General features: G+C 40.8%; 1 protein-coding gene across 9 annotated transcripts; it reads right to left on the bottom strand.

The window, feature by feature from the left end:
- Positions 1 to 7088: 7088 nt before the first annotated feature.
- LOC125517541 (pyrimidine-specific ribonucleoside hydrolase RihA-like) lies at positions 7089 to 16271 on the bottom strand. 9 transcript variants are annotated; one of them, XM_048682743.1, is made up of 12 exons: positions 15976 to 16254; positions 13040 to 13219; positions 12796 to 12906; positions 11705 to 12040; positions 10903 to 11079; positions 10516 to 10797; positions 9672 to 9794; positions 8866 to 9063; positions 8528 to 8763; positions 8245 to 8449; positions 7829 to 8134; positions 7089 to 7600 (listed from the first exon to the last, which is right to left on the bottom strand). In XM_048682743.1, exons 1-12 carry the CDS (start codon positions 16156 to 16158, stop codon positions 7298 to 7300), a joined length of 2640 nt encoding a protein of 879 aa, XP_048538700.1. In that variant the 5' UTR covers positions 16159 to 16254; the 3' UTR covers positions 7089 to 7297. The 9 variants fall into 9 exon arrangements, 7 of the variants coding, with proteins under 7 accessions (XP_048538700.1, XP_048538717.1, XP_048538707.1 ...); XM_048682760.1 differs by lacking the exon at positions 15976 to 16254 and adding an exon at positions 13473 to 13836; XM_048682750.1 differs by lacking the exon at positions 9672 to 9794 and having other exon boundaries at positions 15976 to 16255.
- Between the last annotated feature and the right edge of the window lie 8735 nt (positions 16272 to 25006).

The following is a 25006-nucleotide window of genomic DNA, read 5'->3' on the forward strand; positions in this document are numbered from 1 at the left end:
GGTGCATACTCAGGGAGAACACTTTTATCTTGAAATTTAGTGAGAGATCATCTTATAATGCTACCGTCAATCAAAGCAAGATAAGATGCATAAAAGATAAACATCACATGCAATCAATATAAGTGATATGATATGGCCATCATCATCTTGTGCTTATGATCTCCATCTCCGAAGCACCGTCATGATCATCATTGTCACCGGTGCGACACCTTGATCACCATCGTAGCATCGTTGTCGTCTCGCCAATCTTATGCTTCCACGACTATCGCTACTGCTTAGTGATAAAGTAAAGCATTACAGCGCGATTGCATTGCATACAATAAAGCGACAACCATATGGCTCCTGCCAGTTGCCGATAACTCGGTTACAAAACATGATCATCTCATACAATAAAATTTAGCATCATGTCTTGACCATATCACATCACAACATGCCCTGCAAAAACAAGTTAGACGTCCTCTACTTTGTTGTTGCAAGTTTTACGTGGCTGCTACGGGCTTTAGCAAGAACCGTTCTTACCTACATATCAAAACCACAACGATAGTTTGTCAAGTTGGTGTTGTTTTAACCTTCGCAAGGACCGGGTGTAGTCACACTCGGTTCAACTAAAGTTGGAGAAACTGACACCTGCCAGCCACCTGTGTGCAAAGCACGTCGGTAGAACCAGTCTCGCGTAAGCGTACGCGTAATGTCGGTCCGGGCCGCTTCATCCAACAATACCGCCGAACCAAAGTATGACATGCTGGTAAGCAGTATGACTTATATCGCCCACAACTCACTTGTGTTCTACTCGTGCATAACATCAATGCATAAAACCTAGGCTCTGATACCACTGTTAGGGAACGTAGTAATTTCAGAAAAATTCCTACGCACACGCAAGATCAGGGTGATGCATAGCAACGAGAGGGGAGAGTATTGTCTACGTACCCTCATAGACCGGAAGCGGAAGCGTTAGCACAACGCGGTTGATGTAGTCGTACGTCTTCACAGTCCGGCCGATCAAGCACCGAAACTAGGGCACCTCTGAGTTCTAGCACACGTTCAGCTCGATGACGATCCCCGGACTTCGATCCAGCAAAGTGTCGGGGAAGAGTTCTGTCAGCACGACGGCATGGTAACGATCTTGATGTTCTACCGTCGCAGGGCTTCGCCTAAGCACCGCTACAATATTATCGAGGATTATGGTGGAGGGGGGCACCGCACACGGCTAAGAAAACGATCACGAAGATCAACTTGTGTCTAGAGGTGCCCCCTATCCCCGCATATAAAGGAGCAAGGGGGAAGGTCGGCCGGCCCTTGGGGCGCGCCAAGGAGGGGGGAGTCCTCCTCCTAGTAGGAGTAGGACTCCCCTTTCCTAGTCCAACTAGGAAGAGAGAAGGGGGAAGGAAAGAGAGGGAGAGGGAGAGGGAAAGAGGGGCCGCGCCCCCCTCCCCTAGTCCAATTCGGACTCCCCATGGGAGGGGGCGCACCACCTCCTGGGCTGCTGCCCTCTCTCTCCCCTCAAGCCCACTAAGGCCCAATACTTCCCCGGGGGGTTCCGGTAACCCTTCCGGCACTCCGGTTTTCTCCGAAATCATCCGAAACATTTGCGGTGTCCGAATATAGCCGTCCAATATATCGATCTTTATGTCTCGACCATTTCGAGACTCCTCGTCATGTTCGTGATCATATCCGGGACTCCGAACAACCTTCAGTACATCAAAATATATAAACTCATAATGAAACTGTCATCGTAACGTTAAGCGTGCGGACCCTACGGGTTCGAGAACAATGTAGACATGAACGAGACACGTCTCCGGTCAATAACCAATAGCGGAACCTGGATGCTCATATTGGCTCCTACATATTCTACAAAGATCTTTATCGGTCAGACCGCATAACAACATACGTTGTTCCCTTTGTCATCGGTATGTTACTTGCCCGAGATTCGATCGTCGGTATCTCAATACCTAGTTCAATCTCGTTACCGGCAAGTCTCTTTACTCGTTCCGTAATACATCATCTCGCAACTAACTTATTAGTTGCACTGCTTGCAAGGCTTAAGTGATGTGCATTACCGAGAGGGCCCAGAGATACCTCTCCAACAATCGGAGTGACAAATCCTAATCTTGAAATACGCCAAACCAACATGTACCTTCGGAGACACCTGTAGAGCACCTTTATAATCACCCAGTTACGTTGTGACGTTTGGTAGCACACAAATTGTTCCTCCGATAAACGGGAGTTGCATAATCTCATAGTCATAGGAACATGTATAAGTTATGAAGAAAGCAATAGCAACAAACTAAACGATCAAGTGCTAAGCTAATGGAATGGGTCAAGTCAATCACATCATTCTCCTAATGATGTGATCCCGCTAATCAAATGATAACTCATGTCTATGGCTAGAAAACATAACCATCTTCGATCAACGAGCTAGTCAAGTAGAGGCATACTAGTGACACTCTGTTTGTCTATGTATTCACACATGTATTATGTTTCCGGTTAATACAATTCTAGCATGAATAATAAACATTTATCATGAAATAAGGAAATAAATAATAACTTTATTATTGCCTCTAGGGCATATTTCCTTCAGAACCACAAATCTATTTCTTTTCATCTCAGGAGAAGGAAATTTTGGCCGACTATAGAGGGAGGATGCAAGATGAAGATGGTCAACAATTGTACATACTTCAGATCTGATCACTACCTCACTTGGAGAAGAAGAGGGATTTATATATATTCACTTCAAATCTGTTACTTTCTAGATTTTGAGCAAACCCGGAGTCTCCAAGATAACATGGCTCCCTGGAAATACTTTGGGCTATCCATGAGCGCCTAATCGGATCAAGTCTAGAGGTTTCGGGCCAAAACTATAGGCAACATGCACATTCAAGTGCATATGAATTTTGGCTTTGGCACAACTGCCTCATAGGATTAATTTTTAGGCAAGAATCCCCACGTGTTCCACGTTCAATCCATCTGTATAGTGGGATGTTCCCATTGACTCAAATAATGCGCAAAACTATGCATAATTACATAAACACCATCTTATTTTGTTCTTTTTGACACGGGGGGTGTCAAACCACCTTTGCTTCACTTACAATGGGGCTAAATTACCAAAACCCGCCTATGGACTAAGATGTCCTTTCACTTTGGAAGGAATTACTATGCGTCCACGAATTGATAACCATAAGTCACCCACTTAACAAAAACTTCTCACTGTCTAGAAGCCTCTTCGTTTTGGGGCCCAAAAAGAGATCCACCAAGAGATCCACAAATCCATCCATTTTTTTAATGTTCCTTAGGTTTATTGTTTTTTATTTTGACCTTATCATATTTTTCTTATTATAAAAAACCAAAACATCATTAGTATATACTCAAGTAAGAATCTATTTTGGATAAGTACCTATGTATTCCCAACCTATCTTTCTGTGCTCATGATTTTTCGGAATTCATAATTAAGAAGATCACAACATCTACACTTGGTGAGTTATTTTAAAAACTGAAATGCATCATTAGCTTTGAAGTATCTTTGTATTTATCTACTTGAGGAAAACTAAGGAAGAAAATTGATACATCCAAAGATATCATTAATTCCAAAGCATAATGATGTATTTTCATTGCAATTTATCATTTTATGGGAATAAATTTATTTATTGTAGGATGTGCACATATTCTTGTTTTCTCTTTGTGTGTGTACAAAATTCAAGAAAATTGGATACATAAATTTATCTATTTATTTATTTGAAATCCTTGTATGTTGTGTGTCATGTCGTCTAATATATCGATCCAATTTAGAATTGTTTCAAAGAAGTCCCTCTAAGACCAGTTTCCATCCAGATGTAGGAAGTTACAATAGGATCAAAAGTAGTTTCCCTATTGAATATATAAGTTAGGCTTTCAAATCCCTCAACTCGGGGTTAGGACGACTCAACAGATGCAAGTCAATATTTCTAAAATCCACCTCCCATGGGAGTCTGAGGAGGGTGATTGTATTCAATCTTTTGATAGTCCGCGTAATTGGACATGGTTGTTTACTTATATTCATTAAATGACATGGGAGGCTCTATAGTTGCCCAAGGTGAAAATATTGAAGAGGTCAACAAGAGGTGTGGGGTGATAGGAGACTATAAGTTTTAGATTTTCTCAACAACTTAAGGGATACTATAGATAAAGTGAGTTCTCTAGCTATGCACTATGGTAGGAACGACCTAAATGGCACACTAGCTAGATAGAAATCACAAGCACAAAGTAAAGGAATAGGGAATTTAATAACTACAAGTTGGAGACAAGTATGTATCTCGAAGTTCACATTCTTGGAGGAGAGCTAATCTCTGTTGGAGGGGTGTGGGCATCAAAGCTTCTCAAATGTTGTTGAGGATCCACCATTTCTCCTTAAGCCTCCCAACAAAGGAAGGAACTCAATTCACTTCGGGTTGGTCTTGAGGTGACAAGATGAAACTTTACAAACTTCTCCGGAGCACACCATAGCTGTAAGCTTCCAAAAGGACTCCAACCATCTAGGAACACCCACAACTCCAAGAGTTATAAGATCCATGAAGGATTCAAGGGGATTCAATTTTTTTGCTTGGGGAAAGTGTAGACCAAGATCTATTGAAATCAATGGAGGAGAAAGAATGGAGTCGACCCATTCCTCGTGGGTAAGAAGGGAGGCTTATATAGTCCCCCCCCTCCCCCCCAAAAAATCCAACTATTATGGAGTTGTCATGTGTGCCCCAAAGGTTCTAGCTGGCTCATGGCAGTATTCAGGTAGCCTCTCAGGAAAACAGAGAGCTGCAACATAGGGGTTGCAAGCCTATATTGTGCCTGGAGGTTGTTTTAGAGACAACGTGAAGGTTCCAACCCCTGAATGTTTTAGGTTCTCTCCTAGGTTAACGAAGAGCTGAAACTCTACAGTCTGGAGGTTTCAGGGGACACCAGAGAAATGCAAAAACAATGATTAGGTTCTCTCTCTTGGCATTAGGTGAGTTTGTAGGTGAAACATGAGTTGATTCCCACCTATTTCTCCAAAGTGTACCATTTGTTTATAGTACAGCTTTCATGAATCACTAGGATGTCATATATTTTCTCTTTTTGGATAAGGGAATGAGGGGGGGGGGGTCTCCAACCGTGCTTGCTTGCCTTCAAATGTGCCAACACATTTAATACATTAAAGCACATGGTTAGATCACTCTTTATCTGATGGAAAATCCAATCTATCACGTCTATGGGATGGTTCGTATCCGTGGATTTTGCCCCTAGTTCTTGACTCTACTCGATTCTGCCCTTAAAACACATTTTAGGTCACACGAATGCCCTTTGATCGTTTGACCATTGATTTGAAAATTCATAACAAACTCGTATGAACTCATAAAAATGCAAATAAGACATCAAAATGTTTAGAAAAACATGACCTATATGTGTATGTTATTTGCATTCATGACAAAAAAACTATTTAAACTGCACGAGGTTATTAATGTTATTAAACCTAAAAAGGTATGGAAACTATTTTTTCATAAATGCAAATGACATGCATATATAGGTGATGTTTTTCTTAACATTCTGATATCGTGTTTGCATTTTTTTTTAGTTCGTATGAATTTTCAAAGTTTGGTCAAATGGCTTTGACTAGGTCAAAGGGAATTCCGGCTACCTAACATGCTTTTTTAGAGGCAAAACTGAGCAGAGTCAAAAACTAAAGGCAAGGACCTTGATAAGTGCCGAATGTCAGGTACGAGCACATGACAACTTCGAACATTTTTTTTGGCAAGTTTACTTACGCAAAGATGATAGCTTCAGTTGGCAAGCATAGCAACTTTCATGCTTCAGTTTATTTTTAAAAGAAAATTGTCGTGTGTCACTGAGCATGACTGGAATTGCCATCGAAAATCGTCGAGGGGCGGAGTGCCACGCACCTGACATGTGGCACTTATCAACAGGGAATGGCAAAACTCACTGTCATTTACTAGGACTTCTTTTGTGTATACTTGTTTTGGCAAGATGTATTAGCCCACAGGCTTCGTTTGAGGAATATATTCGGATGTGTATGACTTACAAAGGCAATAAATGATGTGCACAATTCGGGCTGAAGCATATGAAAACACGGACAGACGATGCAACATCAGTCTTGTTCTTCCCCTTCTTGTATGATACGAATTTAGGTTCCTATTTGTTGTACTGTCAGACAGTGGGCTATGACTAAAAGCAATGAATGGGACACATGGTCTGTGGAGATATGTGAACCAACTAACAGTGGGCTCGGAAGACATACGGACTTCCCCAAAACTCTCTTAGTTTGAGAACGATTTGAGAAAAATCGGATGTCCGGACCAGTCCACACATTTAACAGTGGGCCCAGAAAACATACGGACTTCCCCAAAACTCCCTTAGTTTGAGAACGATTTAAGAAAAATCAGATGTCCGGACCAGTCCACACATTTGATGACTAGTGTTGGATGGCTAAAAATGTCCGTACAGTCCGTGTCTAGACATTGGGTGATCCGCGTTGGAGTTGCCCTCACACCTCCCGGTTGTGCCTGCCCATGAAGCATTGCAACAAGGTGAACTCTGCGACAGCAGGGGAGCCGATAAATCTCCATGATGCCATCGTATTGCCTGCCATTGGCAGCGGCCTGCTTGACCCGGGTGGTTACAAATCATCCACCAGTCGCCGAGAACTCCGACAAGCGATAGCTTTACCCACTGTTGGGTTCCTCTTCTTTCCCCCGAGAATGAGAACATGGGTGGAAAAATAGATTGTGGTTGCAAGGCACCAGAGTGGATGAGTCCAAGGAACTTACTGCTCCGGTCTCAAAAGTTCAACGCATCTGTTCTGCTTGAGATGGGTGACCAATTGAGTCCAGTGTTTATGCTGCTCCATGATCTTGACATGCCATATTTTTCAGAAACCGTCGAGAATTTCCCGCTGAATCATACTCCAATGAGATCTTTGAAGCTTTGTCGTGTCGGAGAGTCAAGCATAGCAGCAATTCAGGGAAAACTGTAGAGGACAATGTTTTCTTCGACAAGGGAACTTGATATGATACCGTTGAGCACATGATGGTTGTGGTTTGTGAAGCAGAGAAAATGAGAAGAAAACAAAGTTGCTTCTAAGATATTTCATTCATTGTGAAAAGATAAATCTATTGTACCAGTGCAGTCACATACAGGTCCAAAAACTGCAAGAACTTTCCTATCAATGCCAACAAAGGAGCAAAGGGCTTACACTCTTCCGATAAGCTGGGGCATCTAATCCAGTAAGGAAAATGAACTATCTGTTCGTTTCAGTACCGCTAATACTGTACAGAAGTAGTCAGCGTACTCTCAAGTTATCTGGTTGCCTGCTCCATGATGCCCTCTGTTCTGCGAAACTACCAATAACGGCAGATCGCTCCATGTTGCCTAAACGGTTGGCAACACGACTGTAATATTCGTCGCTATCGAAATCCACTAGTACCTTCACCAAATTTGCGCTCTGTTCGTCGACTACCACCTGTCCATCCGTGCTTGTTGTATTGTCAGCAATAATGCTTATTGGCTTCAGTAATAATGAATGTTGCATGTTTGATCCTTCCACCAAATAAACAGCACCAAGTAGTTCTCCCAGAAATATACCCTATGATTATGACAATTCGCGGGCCAAAAAATATGATAAGTACTTCTTAAAAATAAGTATTGAATCATGTATAAAAGTAAACTACAGTAGTTTGAGATGGAATAGTTGTGGCATTGCAGGTTTGGTATCCTCGGTATTGATTAAAACAATACGAGCATGGCCCTTGGGTCAAAACATTTTTTTTAAATTAAGTCATAACAGAGAACATAAGGAGCTGAAGACATGTACCATATGATGATACAGCTGGTGCTTCTGTTGCAGGTCATGCAGCAATGACAACAAATGGAGGACAAAACTTGATTCTGGAGTATTTTCAGCATACTCTAGAGATTCAAGGAGAGTCTGAAAGGAAGAAGCTTTTCTCTGAGAGCTAAGAGGAATCAAAGTGATATCCATAGTGGATTCTAGAACTACTTTTGCAGCTAGGGGATCAAGAAACAGATTGAACTCCGCATATCTATTAGATGGAACAGTGAACACGTTGCCGTTTGAATCATTTTCATCTCTGATATGGCCTCCAACAACATATACACTCTGCAGAAGAGAGAAACATGTAATCAATATTAACAGTGCTAAAGATGACGTTATCATAGTTCAAAATGCAGTTCATACTGCATGAAACCAAAAGATATAAAACAACTGACCTTTATTACAGAACTTGCATTCCTGTCAGAGAGCACAATATTGGCCAAATTTGTAAGAGGTCCATTGGTAAGTATAGTGATCTTCTCACTTGGATCAAGTTGCTTTTTAACAGACTGCCAAACTTCAAAAGCCAATGGTTGCCGAAGTTCCGGATTACCGGTATTTCTAGGAGCGCCATGTTCTACTGAATTTTCAGCAGTGTACCTAATAATTCAAATAACAGAGTTGTAAATATTAGGCCACGTTCATTACTCAGATGTGGGTCATTTGGTGGAAGGATACCTTCTAGGACTTTGTGGCAAAGATCGAGCTAGTCCATACAGAGTGTCAGAGTCGAGAAGTCCACCACTCCCTTGGGGAATAGCATTGACATACTTGCAGCCAAGGATTCCAGTGCCTAACGCGGTGGAAGTGCCACGGCCAACAGGAATGTCATCACGACCCATCATATGTAGAATGTCATAAACGATATCAATAGTTGCGGCATTGGCCCAACCATTGCCGCTGACGAAAATCCCCTACAGCCATGATAGCAAACATACTGTTGTAGAGAAAAATAGAGACAAAAATCATTTTATTGTACGGAGGCACATTACTGCATCGTCGCAGACAATTGGTACCTTCAAATCTATTTCTTCAACAGGCGCCTTCAAGAGATATATAAGGGAGACGAAATCTCCAGCACTCATGTCCATGTCAAAGATGGTTACTTTCCCTCTACTTTTGTTAACAAAGTTTGGCTTGTAAAGAACCTCTCTGTAGAATGGAAATTGTGCTGTAATGTCGAAATGGCCTGTGTTATCACGGAGAGTTAAGACCTGCAGGCCACAGTTCAGCTATTACTATAATAAGAACCAATATGACACACACAGATGATTGCTGACATGCTTAGAGGCAGATTTTGTTTCATATTACATGTATGTGAGTGCAATGTGCATTGACTCTTCCATGTAGTACAACTCTGTGACTGGAGTACATAATTTAGGTTGCTCTTAAGTAAGTACAAAAGGCTAATGATAATGGACATCCAGGGTAAAGCAGCAATACTGGGCTGGCTTAATGAACGTGAAATATTTATTCTTTCGGTATGGCACTCTGAACTCAGGAGTGGCGCTCACCCCAAATCCATTTTGGGGAGGTTTTCTGATGTAGGATAAACAAGCTCAAAATCAGAAGTTAAATTGAATTATCAAAGAATATGGATGCAACTTGTCTATTGTCACATAAGGAATCAAATTAGTTGTAAGCTGAACGTGATAACTGTATTGTTTTTCCTTAAAACTAAGACAATTGCACTGTACAGGCTACATTGATATTTTTCAAGAAATTGCAAAACTTGTGTCTCGGTGCATTACAAAGAAGAGAACTATTAACCTTGTGAGTTGTGAATCATACGGCCTGCAAGGTCGTGTCGCGTGGAGCTTACCTCTAGGAAGCTCTTGAAAAATTCCCTATCCAAACGGCTATTTTTATCCACATTTGATTTAGCCTTTGTGGCAACACGAACACGGACTGCTTCTAGACCAGAAATTTCCTTAGTGTATCCATCCTAAGAACAAATATAATTAGCCAGTAGTTTGTCATACACAGTATAATTTGTTAATTCACTTGCAACATGGGAACACTCTTCGTCCACCATTAAACAGCAACTTTTGCACCATTCTCCTACTTCATTTCATCATTACTATCTCCATTCATAAATACAAAAAACTTCCTAGAAAATGTGCGGTCAAAATTTCCTAACTTTGATTTGCAATATAAAATAAATTTGGATTGGTAAGGCATAAATTAAATAATTACATTTCACTACAAGTATTCACGTAATATATAATTTCATACTTTTCGTTAACATATACGTATAACATGTCAGGGTGGACCCAAAAGAAATGTGGAGTGGGGGCATTTGCTATGATTTTTTTTAAATTAAGCATTTTTTCTCAAGTATTTAAAAAGATTTGTGAAATTTGAGCCCTTTTTGGGTCTGCCCCTGTAAAAAGCGACAGTCAAAGATACGTGTTGGAGACTGTCTCAGTGTCTAAAACATCACCAATTTCCCAACAGAGGTAGTAAATTATATATATGTTAGAATCAAACTTGAGTTCCATTAAACAGTCCCTTTTTACATTTTGTTTTGGGCAATAGCAGGACATGGTAGATAAAGATATGGGTCGGAGAAAATTTAATGTAGCTTCATTGAAATTAACGTAAGTCCACTATATTTTATATAAACAAATTGTGCAACTGTAAAAATCAATTTGACTATACCATACCTCACATCTTCCTTTCCTACTTCCCTCTATAAGACAGAAGCCATCTATAATTCCAGTTTGAACATGACCACTATGAACTCCACCCTTTTTAAGACCAAACTTGGGAACAGCATGGCCATCGAATAATGGGTTTGAGCCATCATATATGCCATATGGTTCATTTGAAGTTATTACTGTAATGTTCATGTATTCCAGCTCAGCAAAATCATTTCCATGCAGCTTGTCATTGCGCATGCTAGAGATGGCTACACCAGAAGTAAAGGAATCCCACATAAAATAGCTCTGCATTAGGCCAAGAAAACAAAAAGGAAATGATAAGGAAAAAAGAAGAAAAATCCTATGTTATACTGAATTAAAATTTTGCAAGGGCGAAGAATATGAACCTACTGCATGGAATTGATCATCAGGCCATGTGTCTCGAGCCATTTTCAATGACTTGAAACAGTATTCTGCCTCAAATGTACTTTGGTGTTGTTGGAATGCATAAAAGAACTCTTCATTGACTGGAATCGTATTAGTTGCATCAAGAGGGACAAGTGTGATTGGAATGCCAGAATGAAACACCTGAAGTGGTAACATATTAGATAATTTATTGGCGTACTAAAGAGACACAATTGTGAAGTAAAGACAGGTTCCAGTATAATCAAGTTATTATATTAAGTATGAAAGGTCAAGTTTATATACCAGTAACAAACACCTAATGCTTATCTCGACAGAAGAATCATAGCTCCTGGCTTTTTATAACATGAAACAAATATGAGGGATGCCTAGGAGGAACTAGGCACCGAACTTTATTAAGTGAGAAGTAAGGATTGAACCCAAGCTGGCTACCCCATCAGTAGTGCTAACTCCCAGCTTCGATACAGAAACAAATTCACTCTTATTCTGAATTCTTCTATATATAGCTATATACACTATAATCTACAATATGATTGTGCAGGCACTTAATCACAAAAGGGAAGTAATAAATCTACCGTGTATGTCAGCATGGAATTTTTTACTAACATTAGCCTAAGAATGTATGACAGAAACTAGAGCAAGAAATGAGACCTGACTATGGCTTTGCTTCTTGGGAGGAATTTCCAAATATAGAGATACAGATTTGTCGGAAATAAGAAATTCCACTTTCAAAGTTTAAGCAAACAAAAAGGGTAAGACAGACAGCCTCTTTGAAATCTAAGACGTATACCTGATATGCAGCAAAAGGATCTCCAAATATGTTGAATTCTGCATAGGGATTGGTACTGTAACTAGAAAACAGGTTGCCAATATCACCGCATTGCTGTGGTGTACAAGCTGTGGTAACATCTTTTGGACAGCAACCTGTCGGGTTCTTCGATCTCACACCACCACCCATAGTGTATATGTGTTTGACATTTCCTTTCAGGTGTGGATAAGTCATGAGGAAAATGGCAAAGTTTGTATGTGACCCTGTGAGAATGACGGTTGTAGGGCCAGCAGATATTGTGTCGATCATTACTTGCTGTGTTGTAGGTTGCTGAAATGGTATATATCTTCTGTTTCCCTGTTTTATAGATTAAAAATAGGTAACTTGGAGCTGGTAATGAATACACAGATAAGCAGAGTACCACTTCATATTTCTTACGGAAAGGACACTAATGTGATGGTTTCATATCATAAGTATTCCTCAAATTGCATTGTTTGTCCCCAGGACTGGTTCACCACGGACGATATACATATTCTTTCTGTGAGGGCAACAAAAACATTTTGTATATTGTGTCCTTTTATCAGACAGTGTTTTCACTTATCACCACAGATTCTCCATAATCAGCTTGTCCTAAAACTACCCAAACATCAGGTCAAATATGACCAGTTTCCGGAGACATTAGACAAATAAACAACTTTTGATTTATGTCTTTCAATCTATATATGCAGAAATAGTCAGAGAAAATGATCTAGTGAATGGATGTAATTCCTAACAATAGAAAAATAGTTAAAACAGTAACACAAATGGAGCTCTGGGAAAACTGTCGATAACTCTTGAGTTCCTTTGTTCCAGCAAAATGAGCAGCAGCTTAGGATGCAAAAGAGGAGGTAAAACAGAGCAAAGCGTGTTGTTTGGAAAATGTTATGTGTGACTTAAGGATTTTAAATCAACGATAGCTGCATCTCGGTTGTTCAGTTGTTCAGACTTCTTTCTGCTTCATAGAATGATTAAGCTGCGAGATAATGCAGTGGTGGACAATCGACCAATCTTTTGAACATCAAAATGCAATACCTGTACAAAGGGGAATGTAAAATTATGCACGCGGCATATACCTGCGGAAGGAAGCTCCTCCTAATTCCCCAGTTTGTGTCAATGTCCAACCGTCCACCACCTTCCAGAGGAACAGCTTTTCTGTACCGGCAGTCCCCGACAGTTGTGATCCCCTAAAGTTTAACCTGTATATTAGTACCTACATTTTGAAAAAGAGAATCACCTAGAACAAGATTTAGATGTCTTTGCTTGATAAATTATACCACGTAGTATAACAGCACAGCAACTGTATGAGGAAACACATACCTGGTCAATCAGAGGTAAATAACCGCCAACGTTGGGATATATGGTGCCGGCATCTGATATCCCACCGTCGCCACCAATGCCAACCAGAATGTCGTCGCGGCCCATCATGTAGAGGATGTCATAGAGATGATTCACAGCATGCCCGGCATCACTCCACGCGTTCACATTGATGGTAACTGCCTGCAGATGCATACAAGGGAAGCAATTTATCATGTTCTTGTGAGCAACTGCAAGAGAACCGTCTAGTCATCTACTGCTATCATGAAACTGTGTCGTCAGAGATTTGCAGAACCGTAGTGAGTACAATAGCTTTACCCTAGTGTAACAAGATCACAAATTCACAACCACCTACAATTTGGTCTTTCAATTGTTCTTGAGTGGTCAGCGAGAAGAATGAATAAACAGAAATAACTTAGCTGTCCCGGTCTCTCACCGTTAATTATCTTTCTTCCCCGGGAACGAGGAAGACTCAACTTAATCACTTCGAGCGCCCCCTGCCACGTGCGCTGGTCGTTCACCGGCGGCGGCCACCGGCTCCGCGGAAAAGGAGAGGGGAGGACCACCATCGCCACCCCATTTCGATGAGCCGGCACCCGATCCCAACGCCGCGCCGCCACCTTGGTCCTCGCAGCCAGACGTCGCCCTCAGCATCGCTCACTGCCACGCATGCTAGTACTCTACCAAGTCTCGGTAGCTCCGCATGGCCGTGGGCGCGTTGCCGCATCGGCGCATCCTCGCCGACGGCGGCCGACTTCGTCGACATCTGGAACTGTTTTTTTTTTTTTGAGCGAACAATCAGGAAGTGGGTGACTGGTCCACAGTTCACAAATTATGAGCACACGGCCCAAATCCACCACAAGTAGAAAACCTGCTACGCTTCGCTTCTTTGTATTTGGGCCGGCTTCCTGCCTGAGCACTTTGGGAATGGGCTTTTTTTTTTTGCTAGAATTAGTTCGAATTCCGCCACCCCTCAAAAAAGAGTTCAGATTCCCCCAAATTTTATATTTAGAGATTGAGACAGTTTTCAAAGTGTAAAAAACATTCACTGCTAGTATTGCAAGTATATATACAGTAACCAAGAAAATCAAAGTACTATACTAGAAATATTTATTAGTGTGTGCACATGCAAATTTTGCACACGCATATATGGCACATTCTAACATTGAGCTTCTCCCACGTCGAGCCACATCATCAAAAGAAGGATTTAGGCATTAGATTCAGCTTATGTGTCACGGATTTTCTCCAAGTAAACTCATATCAACTTCCCGATTTTCTTCCACATTTTTCATCACTCCAGTAACATCAGCAAGTGGAATTTCCAATAAGACAAAAGCTTCTATTGACATTTTTATTTGCTCTCTCATAGATGCATAGTATACTTCTTCAAGAAAGATATATTTTTCTAAAGCACAGGAAGTGGTAGACTAAAAGTATATGCTAACAATAGTTCAGATATATTCTAATCAGATAAAAACGAAATAAGAGAGAACAATATGAAAGTTTATCATAGTGCCCACTTCCATGAGCATGAGAAAAGGAATCAGAAGCTGTAAACATATATACACCAACTTCAATGCTCCAACCGACCAACCGTGGGAAATACATTTTGTTATTCACATAAGTTCCTTTGGCCAGATTACTTTCGGGAGATACGGCTCACATATAATGTGGCAGCGCAATATAGTAAGCAAAAGGTAAGATTCTACATCACCGTCTTGTCTACATCACTAGCTCGTACTTTAGTTATGCCTGGCTAATGACACTGCCACAGGCCAGCCAAATTCGATCTATTTTATTAGGTCAAAGTTTGCAGTTAGAAGGTTCTGCGTTCGTTTCCTTGCACAAATGCGAATTTGGCAAGCAACCAGTGTCTCGGGGACAGTTGTAGCTCAACTCGTTTAGAAAGTGATCGGTATCTGGTTCCGGACGTTGTAGTGATCGAAAACTTGGCTTGGAGGACGCATGAGTTGCAAATTCAGGTAACAAGATGATGCTTGTCCTCACACCTTAGGTCTAATTTGGAAAATGCAATGTTTTTTATTCTTTCAGGGAATAAATATTTGTCGTACCGCTCCAGGAATGAACAGCAGATTGTTATAAGTACTTGAAAATGGCAATTTTTTGAAAAAAAATACACGCAAATTGTCATGCCTACTATATGCTTTAAATTTTCATAAAAAATACTTTTTATGTCGTGAGAGAAAAAAAATCAATGATGTAGAAAGCAAAACAACATAAATTTACATAACGCGCAAAACCTGTCGATTTCTACGATTTTTAAAAAAGTACCCACAAAAAAAACTCATAATTGGATAGCCAATTCTCACTAATAATCCACCCCCTTGAATTTCACTTTGTGGACCCTTCCCTTGTGTTTCCAACCAGATGTTGCCACCTTTGGCCCGTAAGTTCAATTTCGTGGAATTAGTCCGAAGGTGTAGCAAAACTCGTGAACATGATTCTTTGTGCAGTCAGAGTCCATTTGTTCTACTGTACAACTACATGGTTAGTCAACAGGCACGGTTTTGTCTGGCCATGTTTAGTCATCTCACGTCGCTCCTATGTATGAACAGTCGTTCTTTTAAACTAGCGATCAAGATCACGATTTAATTGTCTTGCTGCATTGATGCTTCAGTCATGAACATATCTAACTACGCAGAAAGTTCTAACATCGACTTGTTTCATTCCACTTCTTGATAATTAGTGCAGTGGTTGATGTCACAAAGCCATATGCATGCTGGTTAACCGACAACGTCTTGTCAAATGGGGCTAGAAAGCATAGATTCCCGTCTTAAATCAACCGGTGGAAGGCATCCAACTACCGATCGACATAGCTAATGCGAAACCACGTATGCATCCGACGAAGGAAATGAAAGAGGTAGTCAAAGTAGATCATATCGCTGGTAATTTGCAGGCCACCGCAGCGCTGCACGTACCTTGAGCTCGAACTCGGAGCGGTTCTGCTTGAGGATGTACATGAGCGCCAAGAGGTCGTCGGTGTCCATGTCCGTGTCCAGCAGAATCCGCTGCGGCGCCGCCTGATCCGCCGCCGCCGCCAAGACCATGATGGCAACCACGGCCGCCGCCACCGTCCTCCTCCACTTTTCCATGCTAACCATACCACCCTCACCCCGAAGAAAGAACTGGCAGCTAGCTAGTAGCAAAAGTATACTGTAAATTATCAGCGAGCAGTTAAGGTCTGCTGGTGGACTGGGCGATCGAGCTACGGCCATGGCGGGCTATTAAATGCACGCGCGGCGAGAGAGGGGATGCCATGCCCCATGGCCCATGGCCTATGCCAGTGGAATCTTAGGGGCATCTCGCGATTAGTCTTGTCACTTACCGACCTTCCGCTTGTACTGTAGTTGTATTGCGCAGTACACTCCTCTCGGTCTCGTGCCATTCCAGCATTCGGTGCCATGCCATGCCATGCATGCTACTCGGGTCTCTGTCAAGCACCCACGAGATTGCCGGCCGGCGTGGCGTTGCATTATTTGGGACCGCCGCCGGCGTGGCCGCCGCCCGCCGCTAGCTCCCAAGTCCCAGGCGTCTGCGTCAGGGGAAGAAGACAAGGTCGCCAGTTTGAGATTGGTGGGCGGAAAGATAAGGGGCTTTCCTAGGCCACGAACGAATTAGACTAATCATCAGGTTCTCATGATTGCTCGCAGTCAGGAGTACTTCTCTGCATTATTTTTAGCTCGTGAGATGCAGAGAAAACAGAAGAAAAATAACGTCACAGGTTGACGGCTCACGACCGAGCATGCATGCCGAGGATTCAAGGCAGCTGCGAGGGCTGCGTGGGTATGGTCAGTTGAGCCGTGATATCTGCGAGATGATTGTACCATGTAGATTTAATTAGTTTGCTTGTGCAGGCTTGCAGAGAGGCTTGTGTTGTTGTGACTGACCTGGCTGCGTCTCTTGTTTATGCAGGAGAGCAGCCGGAGGACGGTTTCCCGTGGGGCCGGAGCTCACACGAGGGATAGCAAAGTTTCAGAACTGAAATTAGTTTGAATTAGAATAGTTTTAAAACTGGGTTCTAGTTTTCCAAAGATGAGCTTTAGGCTACAAAGGATTTCATAAAGTTCGAAACGAACTTCAGATGTGAAAATTGCATCAGGAAATTTATGGCCCGGGTGTTTTTAAGCTTAACATTTAGATTCGTTGGGAATGTATCATGTGAAACAGAGGAATCTCTGCACCGGATGCTCCATGTAATTTTGGATCTTTAGATGAAGAATAAAGGGATGTGATTTGACTATAGATGGGTCGTTGGCCTATTCGCAAAACATACCTCATGTTTTATATCTATATCAATCAACCCACCCTCCACTGTTGACTGTTGTAGTATGGTAGCTTGTCAATACAGACCTCGTGTTACATCGAAATCAGCCCACTGTAATGAAATCATGGTGCAAACTGAACCACGGGTTGATTCTGATGAAATATAATTTTATTTTCGCCAAATATGTTCATACCCCAATTCTGCCTTAATCTTGTCCGTCGGTTTCTCATCTAACGGCCCAAAATAGTGGGGGTGCATTGGGTGCACGGAATCTCTTGTTTCATAAGTTACGTACTCCAGGCTCGCTTGTCGATGTATTACACTCCATGGCCTCGTCATTCTTGCTAATCATTGGAAGAAAAAATCTAACTAGTCAATGTATTACACTCCATGTCATGAAGTGCTACCATGCCATGGGATGCTTTCATGCTCCCAAGCACAGCCAAAAAGTTGTACATAATTTCCATGAATAATTAAGTGATTTGGTAAAAGTTACACGACGTATGTATTTTTGTAGACCCTTTTTGGAGATAGCGAACCACTCATGCCAAGCAGTACACAACGTATGTATGATGGCATAATTTCAGCTCCAAATTCACTTCATAGCAAAAGATACAAATTCATATTATAATAATAGCAGAAAATACTACTTATAATTGAATTTCAATTTGCTATTATTTATGAATGAATTTAAATTTTGCATCAATATAAATCAAACTTTTCACGCTCAACACCACATAGTTGAACAACATTCCAAAACAATAGATTCGAATTTAAATAAATAAAAAAGGGCATGAATGCAACACATAATCAAAATGAATATTGCCTTTTTAAGAAAAAAATCATGTAGCTGCCACTAATGATCGATGTGATCTTTGTGAAACTGCTCACAACATGTAAACGGTGTTTCCTGCAATGGAGAGGTTCAGTTCTTCATGAACAAAGAATGTGCCTTATGCAACGGTAATGTGAAGTTACCTGGTATTGTGATGTTACCCGTTATATTTTGTGTTCAGTAGGCGAGACACCCTTAAATAGCCAAACTGCTCCTGCCGGGATTGTATGATCTATTGCCCTGCCTTTCGGTACCATCAAGAGTGATCGGCTCGGTAATTAATGTTGTTAGACCAGACCAACGCTTTAGGCATTGTGGCTTCTCGTGCTCCTCATATTGTCTTCATTCCTCGTTGACTCCAGAACATGTATTTGGAGGTCGCGGATTTGTTGGACAATAAGTGATTACCCATGTAGGTATTTGGATCATGTTGCCTGGCCCTTGAATTGGAGAACAAGCATTACACATGCCATGGATAATCAACCTAATAACTAATCATCAAAATAATCTGACAAAATATCATCATAAGGATTATGAACAAATAAATCTCACAAATCCCTGCATCTCCCACACCTAGGAGAATTACTTGCACGTGAGAGAAGACTAACAACCAAACACAAAGACAAATGAAAGGGGATAATATCGATAATACTGTAGTTTGCCACGATAAAAATGTAGGATAAAACATATCGTGATCTCTATATTGAGCTACAAATAGAGTTTAGAAACCTTAGCTTCACAAGTTGGACTCTCGATCTAAAGTCGGTGTTGTCGATGGTGGAATGTAGGATCATCTTGCAAAGAAACTCGGAACGAATTTAAGTTAAGCAATTCTCCTCTAGATCTCTCTTCCTCTACTCTGGTTGTTGGTTATGTCTCTCATGTTGCTATGTTGCATCTCGCCCAGTTATAAAAGTTGCTAGTGTAGATGAGGGGAAGGTGGCAGAGCCTATTACGAGCGGTTGCACTCGTACATCACATCATCTACTTCCTCTACTACGAGCCTATTACGATGATGTGATGTACGAGTGGCAGAGCCTATTACGAGAGGTTGCATTTGGAACGAATTTAAGTTAAGCAATTCTCCTCTAGATCTCTCTTCCTCTACTCTGGTTGTTGGTTATGTCTCTCATGTTGCTATGTTGCATCTCGCCCAGTTATAAAAGTTGCTAGTGTAGATGAGGGGAAGGTGGCAGAGCCTATTACGAGCGGTTGCACTCGTACATCACATCATCTACTTCCTCTACTACGAGCCTATTACGATGATGTGATGTACGAGTGGCAGAGCCTATTACGAGAGGTTGCATTTGGAACGAATTTAAGTTAAGCAATTCTCCTCTAGATCTCTCTTCCTCTACTCTGGTTGTTGGTTATGTCTCTCATGTTGCTATGTTGCATCTCGCCCAGTTATAAAAGTTGCTTGTGTAGATGAGGGGAAGGTGGCAGAGCCTATTAAGAGGGTTTGAGATTGGGGGGGGGGGGGGGGGGGGGGGGGGGGTCTTCACACTAGTTTTTCATGCCAATCCCACCACAAAAATGCATACACATAGATTATACAACAGTATGTGTGGGGTATCTTGTAAGTGAGGGCAACAGATGAATTTGATGGGAGATATATAAGCCACCCCTTCTTCTACTTCCAGCCCGATCTATCAAATATGAGTTTCCTACCATTCTTGACCTTGAAAATGCTCGCTCCATTTACATTCCCTTGAACAAATTACACCAATCTCTAAGGATTCCAATAGAAACCCTGGATCTACACTTTCACCAAAACAAATCGTGATCATCTTTCTTGCAGCATACCAGACTTTATACTCTTGGAGTTGTTGGGACTCGAGGTGATTTGGGTCCTTCTGGAAACTTCCGCATTGTGGTGCGATCTTATGAAGTTTTTAAAGGTTCGGTGGTCACCTCAAGACCAACCACAAGTGGATTTTGGTCCTTCTTTTGGTGGAAGGCTCAAATAGGCAAACACTTATTAAAATGACATGAATATTTTTCCAAAATATGTGCAGACCTTTTAAAATTACAAGAACCTTTCCCAAAAGTTACAAACACTTATAAAAATTACATGAGTATTTTTAATAGAGGTGAACACTTTTAAAAATTGCAAGAACATTTAAAAGAATATGCGAACACCTCTAAATCATATAAATGTTTTCTAAAAGGCATGGATACTTTCTAAACTACTTGAACATTTTTCAAATACATGTACAATTTTTTAAAACCTTACATGTTTCTTAATGAATAATTTTTTAGAATATTGTATAAATATTTTTCTAAAATAGACTAACACTTTTTCAATTAAACAAAATTTAAAAAGTTATATTTTCCAATTTTAAAAAATTGTAATCCTTTTTTAAAATGCACATACATATTTTTATTACAGAAACATTTTATAACTAAGTGATCTATTGTTGAAAGACAAACATTTTTTATTTCCATATACATTTTTAAAATAAGTGAATATCAAGTCAAAAAATATTTCAACGTTATTTATAAGTATAGATTTTTTTTCTATAATAAAATTTTAATTTTTATTAACAAACACACTATAATATTTTTAAGAAAAAAATAGGAAAAGAATAACCAAATCAGAATATCTCATTCTAATCTCGAGCTCAAATGCTCCTCATATGAATAGTAAAACCCACAAAACAGCAAAAACAATGAAAAAAATCAATTTTTTAAACAAGCATTTCTTAGTTTTCTACTTACGTGCAGTTTTTTTTGTGATGGAATGACATTCGCATCCATCTCGAAAAATATAAAATTAAGGGCTTAATATGCTTCCACAAACAACCTTGTTAGAACATCTATGTTTTCATGGAGCATTTTGAATATTTTTTCTCTACTCTTATAAAAAAACCGAGTTGGTGATGATGGTGTGCCTGCCATCTTGCAAGATAGACCGTTTAATCTATATCTGACGGATAGAAAGCAAACTATGGCAATTTTGCAAAAAGATGCCCGCACCTCTCTCCACATTTGCAGATAAGGCCTTCCCTTGTTCATCCTTATCTCCCACAACCTCATTGTTGAGCAATTAAAAAAGGAAACCTCTGGAACAATCTGACGTGGTGGCCGCATGGGTTTTTACACTCCTCCTCACCCTATCTCTTCTCTTTTTCGAGATATCATTAGTTTTTACACATGGGATTACTTCCGCATGGGTCAATCACAACATGTGTTTTATAAAAAAAATGCATCTTGACGCTCCGTGCAATGCACGGGCATCTTGCTAGTCAACATGTAAAATACACAACAATGTCTGTCACACAAAAATTTCAGAATTTTTCAAAATTATTTGCTACTTTTACTTAACGTATTGTTCACACTAAGGCTTCGGTTGGTCGTTCGGGAGATAGTAACTAGGGGAGAGAAATCACGGGGGAGAATTTTCTGCTGCACGTGAGTCCACGGGTGTGAATGTCTTCCGTCTAAATAGAAAACTCCAAAAGCAAAGAACATGTCATTGGAGTGGAGGCGGGTGCCTCGCGATAGAGACAAGGAAAGTCTACCCGAAGGGAGGAGGCGATGGTTTTCAACCCGCGGAATTGGAGCAGGTCGGGGACGGAAGTGCTACTCCCAGCTATCACCAAATGGGCCTGCGGAAAAACTAGGCCGAAATAAACTCGTGGTTTACTCACCTAGGGAAACGGCGGGGACCCTCTCGGGATCACTCGAAAACAAACGAGGCCTAAGGAGCAAAGAAGTCCATGTCTTACCTTTTTAAATGGTCGCACTGTTGCGGCCATTTGGCACGAGACATAGGTTGTCGGGCGCTACTGCTCCCTACAACCGTGCAACAAAACACACTCCAACGCATGACCTACGTCTCGCTTGTTGCGAAAGGTACTTCTGCATGGGAGCTCCTATAGGGCGGTTAGGGCCGGTTGACCTTGTTGGCACCCACACACATGAACAATTGGGCCGGCCCATTAAAAAGCACTGCTTCGATTCCTTCTCGGTCGCACTCCCTCAGAGAAAAAAAAAGATCGCTCTCGATCACACAGGTATGTTCGCTCTCCCTCAAAATAGTTTTTGATTTTGCGAAAATCCCTCACAAAAAAATAAATTTTGAAGAAAAATCACAAACATGAAATTTTTTATCGACTTTGAAAAAGTCTAGTAGTTTTGGAAAAGGTTTGTCAATTTTGAAAAAAAATCATCGATTTAAAAAAACTGTTCAGTGATTTTGAAAAATTTCATCAATTTTGAAAAAGTTCATCGATTTTGAAAAAAATGAAAAAAACTTCATCGATTTTTAAAAATGTTCACGATTTAAAAAAAATGAATTATAGAAAATTTTAAAAAGTTCATTATTTTCTAAAAAACTCACAAATTTATAAAAATAAAAAGAAATGGAAAAGGAAAAGGAGAAATAAAAAATAAAAAGAAAGAACCAAACAAAACCATTTCAAAAAAAGAGAATAAAGGAACAAGAAAAAAGGAAAAAGGAAAGAAGAATGAAGAAAATATGGAAAATATATAACTAATCACATCCGGTGGCGTGGTTGTTTGGTTACCGTAGCATGCTGTTTTTGCGTTTAAAAAGAAAAAAAGGAAGATGAATCGGCTCATCACGGAGGAGCGGGTATGCGCCCGTTTGCACATTATGAAGTAACGGGCGTTTAAGGCGCCGAATCGGCGCCTCTGCGCCTTGCCTCCTCTAGCGCGAGCGAGCTCCTGCGTCATTGAATGGGCCGGACCATGAAGTAGTTCGCCCGAAGATTTTTTGTACACCTATTCTAGAAAGGTTTCAAGCGGTTTATTTCTTTTCTGTACTTTTCTTCACGGTTCATCGGTTTATCTTTCCTATTTAGTTTTGTTTTTATTTTTATGTTTTTTCCTTTAATCTTCCTTTTACTTTTCCTGTTTTCAAATATATTTCAACTCTTTAAATATGTGTAGTACATTTTTTACACACCTTGAATATTTTTAACATTATCTAAACATTTTAAATATAAAATATATATTTTTCAGACGCATGAACATTTTTTTCAATGTAAATAAAGTGATTAGTTCGGAACATTTATATACATTGTATAAACATTTTGTTAAAATATCATGAATATACTTTTGAAATGCGTCATTTTTAAAGCTAGTAATTTTTATGACATATAGTCTTTTTTCTAAATATTAATTGATTTTCTTTAAATACGTGATTTTTATTTTCAAAATTACGGTAGCAATTTTTTTACATGGCATCAACATTTTTCCAAACGCGCAATGAACGTTCAAAAATAATAATTAAATTATGTTTTGGAATATATGTAGTTAGAATATCTAAAAGTATATACAAAATTAAAAGTAGAAATCGAAGGAAAAATGAATGTAGCACGCGACCCTGAGGAAAGCAACCATGATGATTCAGGAATTTGACGGGACAAACCCACATGATTTGGGCCGGCCAACTAGATTGCTTGTTTGAGGCGAGTCTTGCTGTGGGCGAGGCAAAGACTCCCCCCCCCCCCCTACCCACTATCCTTCAGATCTGGACATGACATCTTTAACGTCGAAAGAGGCACATGATATCCTTTATCTTTTTATGACAACCCTTGTACAATTGTGCAAGGGACGGCCTGTCCCTTATACAAGCATGAAGTTATTGTGCAACACCCTTCCCTGACAAAAGCACTCTGATGCATTCAGGGGCCAACTGGCTCACCAAAGCCTTGATGAAAATCTTGATCACACCGTGTTCCAAGCTAGCTGGTCGATAATCGCGCAACTCCGTCACCCATCCTTCTTAGGCAGAAGTGAAATGAGTGCCTTGTTAACCCCGCCAAAACCGCGCAAATCTCCACCTGAGAAGGCATAGACCGCATGCATCCAATCCCCTTTGATAAATTTCGCCAACATGTCTTATAAAATCTTCCAGTGAAGTCGTCCAGACCCGGCTCCTCGTCGAGGGGCAAGGCTTTAATCACATCCCAAATCTCCTTCTCGATGATGGGCGCATCCAAATGCTCCAGGTTGTGCGAGGGCAGGTGGACAGCGCTAAGAACCATCGTGAACTCATGGTCATTTGATGAACCAAGCACAATATCTTGATGGAGGGTGTCAAGATCCACCATGAACTCGTGGTCAATCCCTTTTCTTACACAATAGTGCTTCCTTGTAATACTTGAACTTTGGTTCCACCTAGTAAATAGTACTCCCTCCGTCTCATAATATAAGAGCGTTTTTGACACTAGCGCTCTTATACAGGTTGGAATTCTCTCTTCAGATGGAAAGAAAAACCATTGTTGTGTAGAGGTACGTCGAGATGGGAAGATGGCCACGGCGGCTGCGGCTGCGTGTACAGCGCGTACAGCTCTGAGCGTGCATGTGGACGATCGGTCCAGGTTGATGACAAGACCCAGACATGGAGGCCACCTCACCGGTCGGTGGCACTGACCACTGAGTCACCACAGGTCGCACCCGGACATGTACGAATCATCAAACAATCCAAGACGTAGCGAGACGGAACAGCAATAATAGCATACGGCTACGTACGTGTATGGCGCAAAACGAATAAACATTTACTCAGTAGCGCTCAAAACCAATTTGTCAGTATTACCTACGTGCTGCTCATTGGATGCTCAGCGTACGTATTTTCCCGCATAAGAAAAGAGAAAGAAAAATGGTCACAAGATGCTCAGCGTAACTCTTCTTGATTCACGGTAGATCTCACCTTTCGTTCGAAAAAAACATGGCAACGAAAGCAGCTAAGCAAGAAGTGTATATGCTCAAGTCGTACTCGCAAAAATGGCCAGGGCAAATAACTTCAATTCGGAATTTCGAGAAAATGAAATACAGGACAAACCTTTCGAGAAATTGGAGCTTGCAAGTTAGAGGGTCG

This window comes from Triticum urartu, chromosome 1 (assembly GCF_003073215.2).
Source record: "Triticum urartu cultivar G1812 chromosome 1, Tu2.1, whole genome shotgun sequence".
NCBI lineage: Eukaryota > Viridiplantae > Streptophyta > Magnoliopsida > Poales > Poaceae > Triticum > Triticum urartu.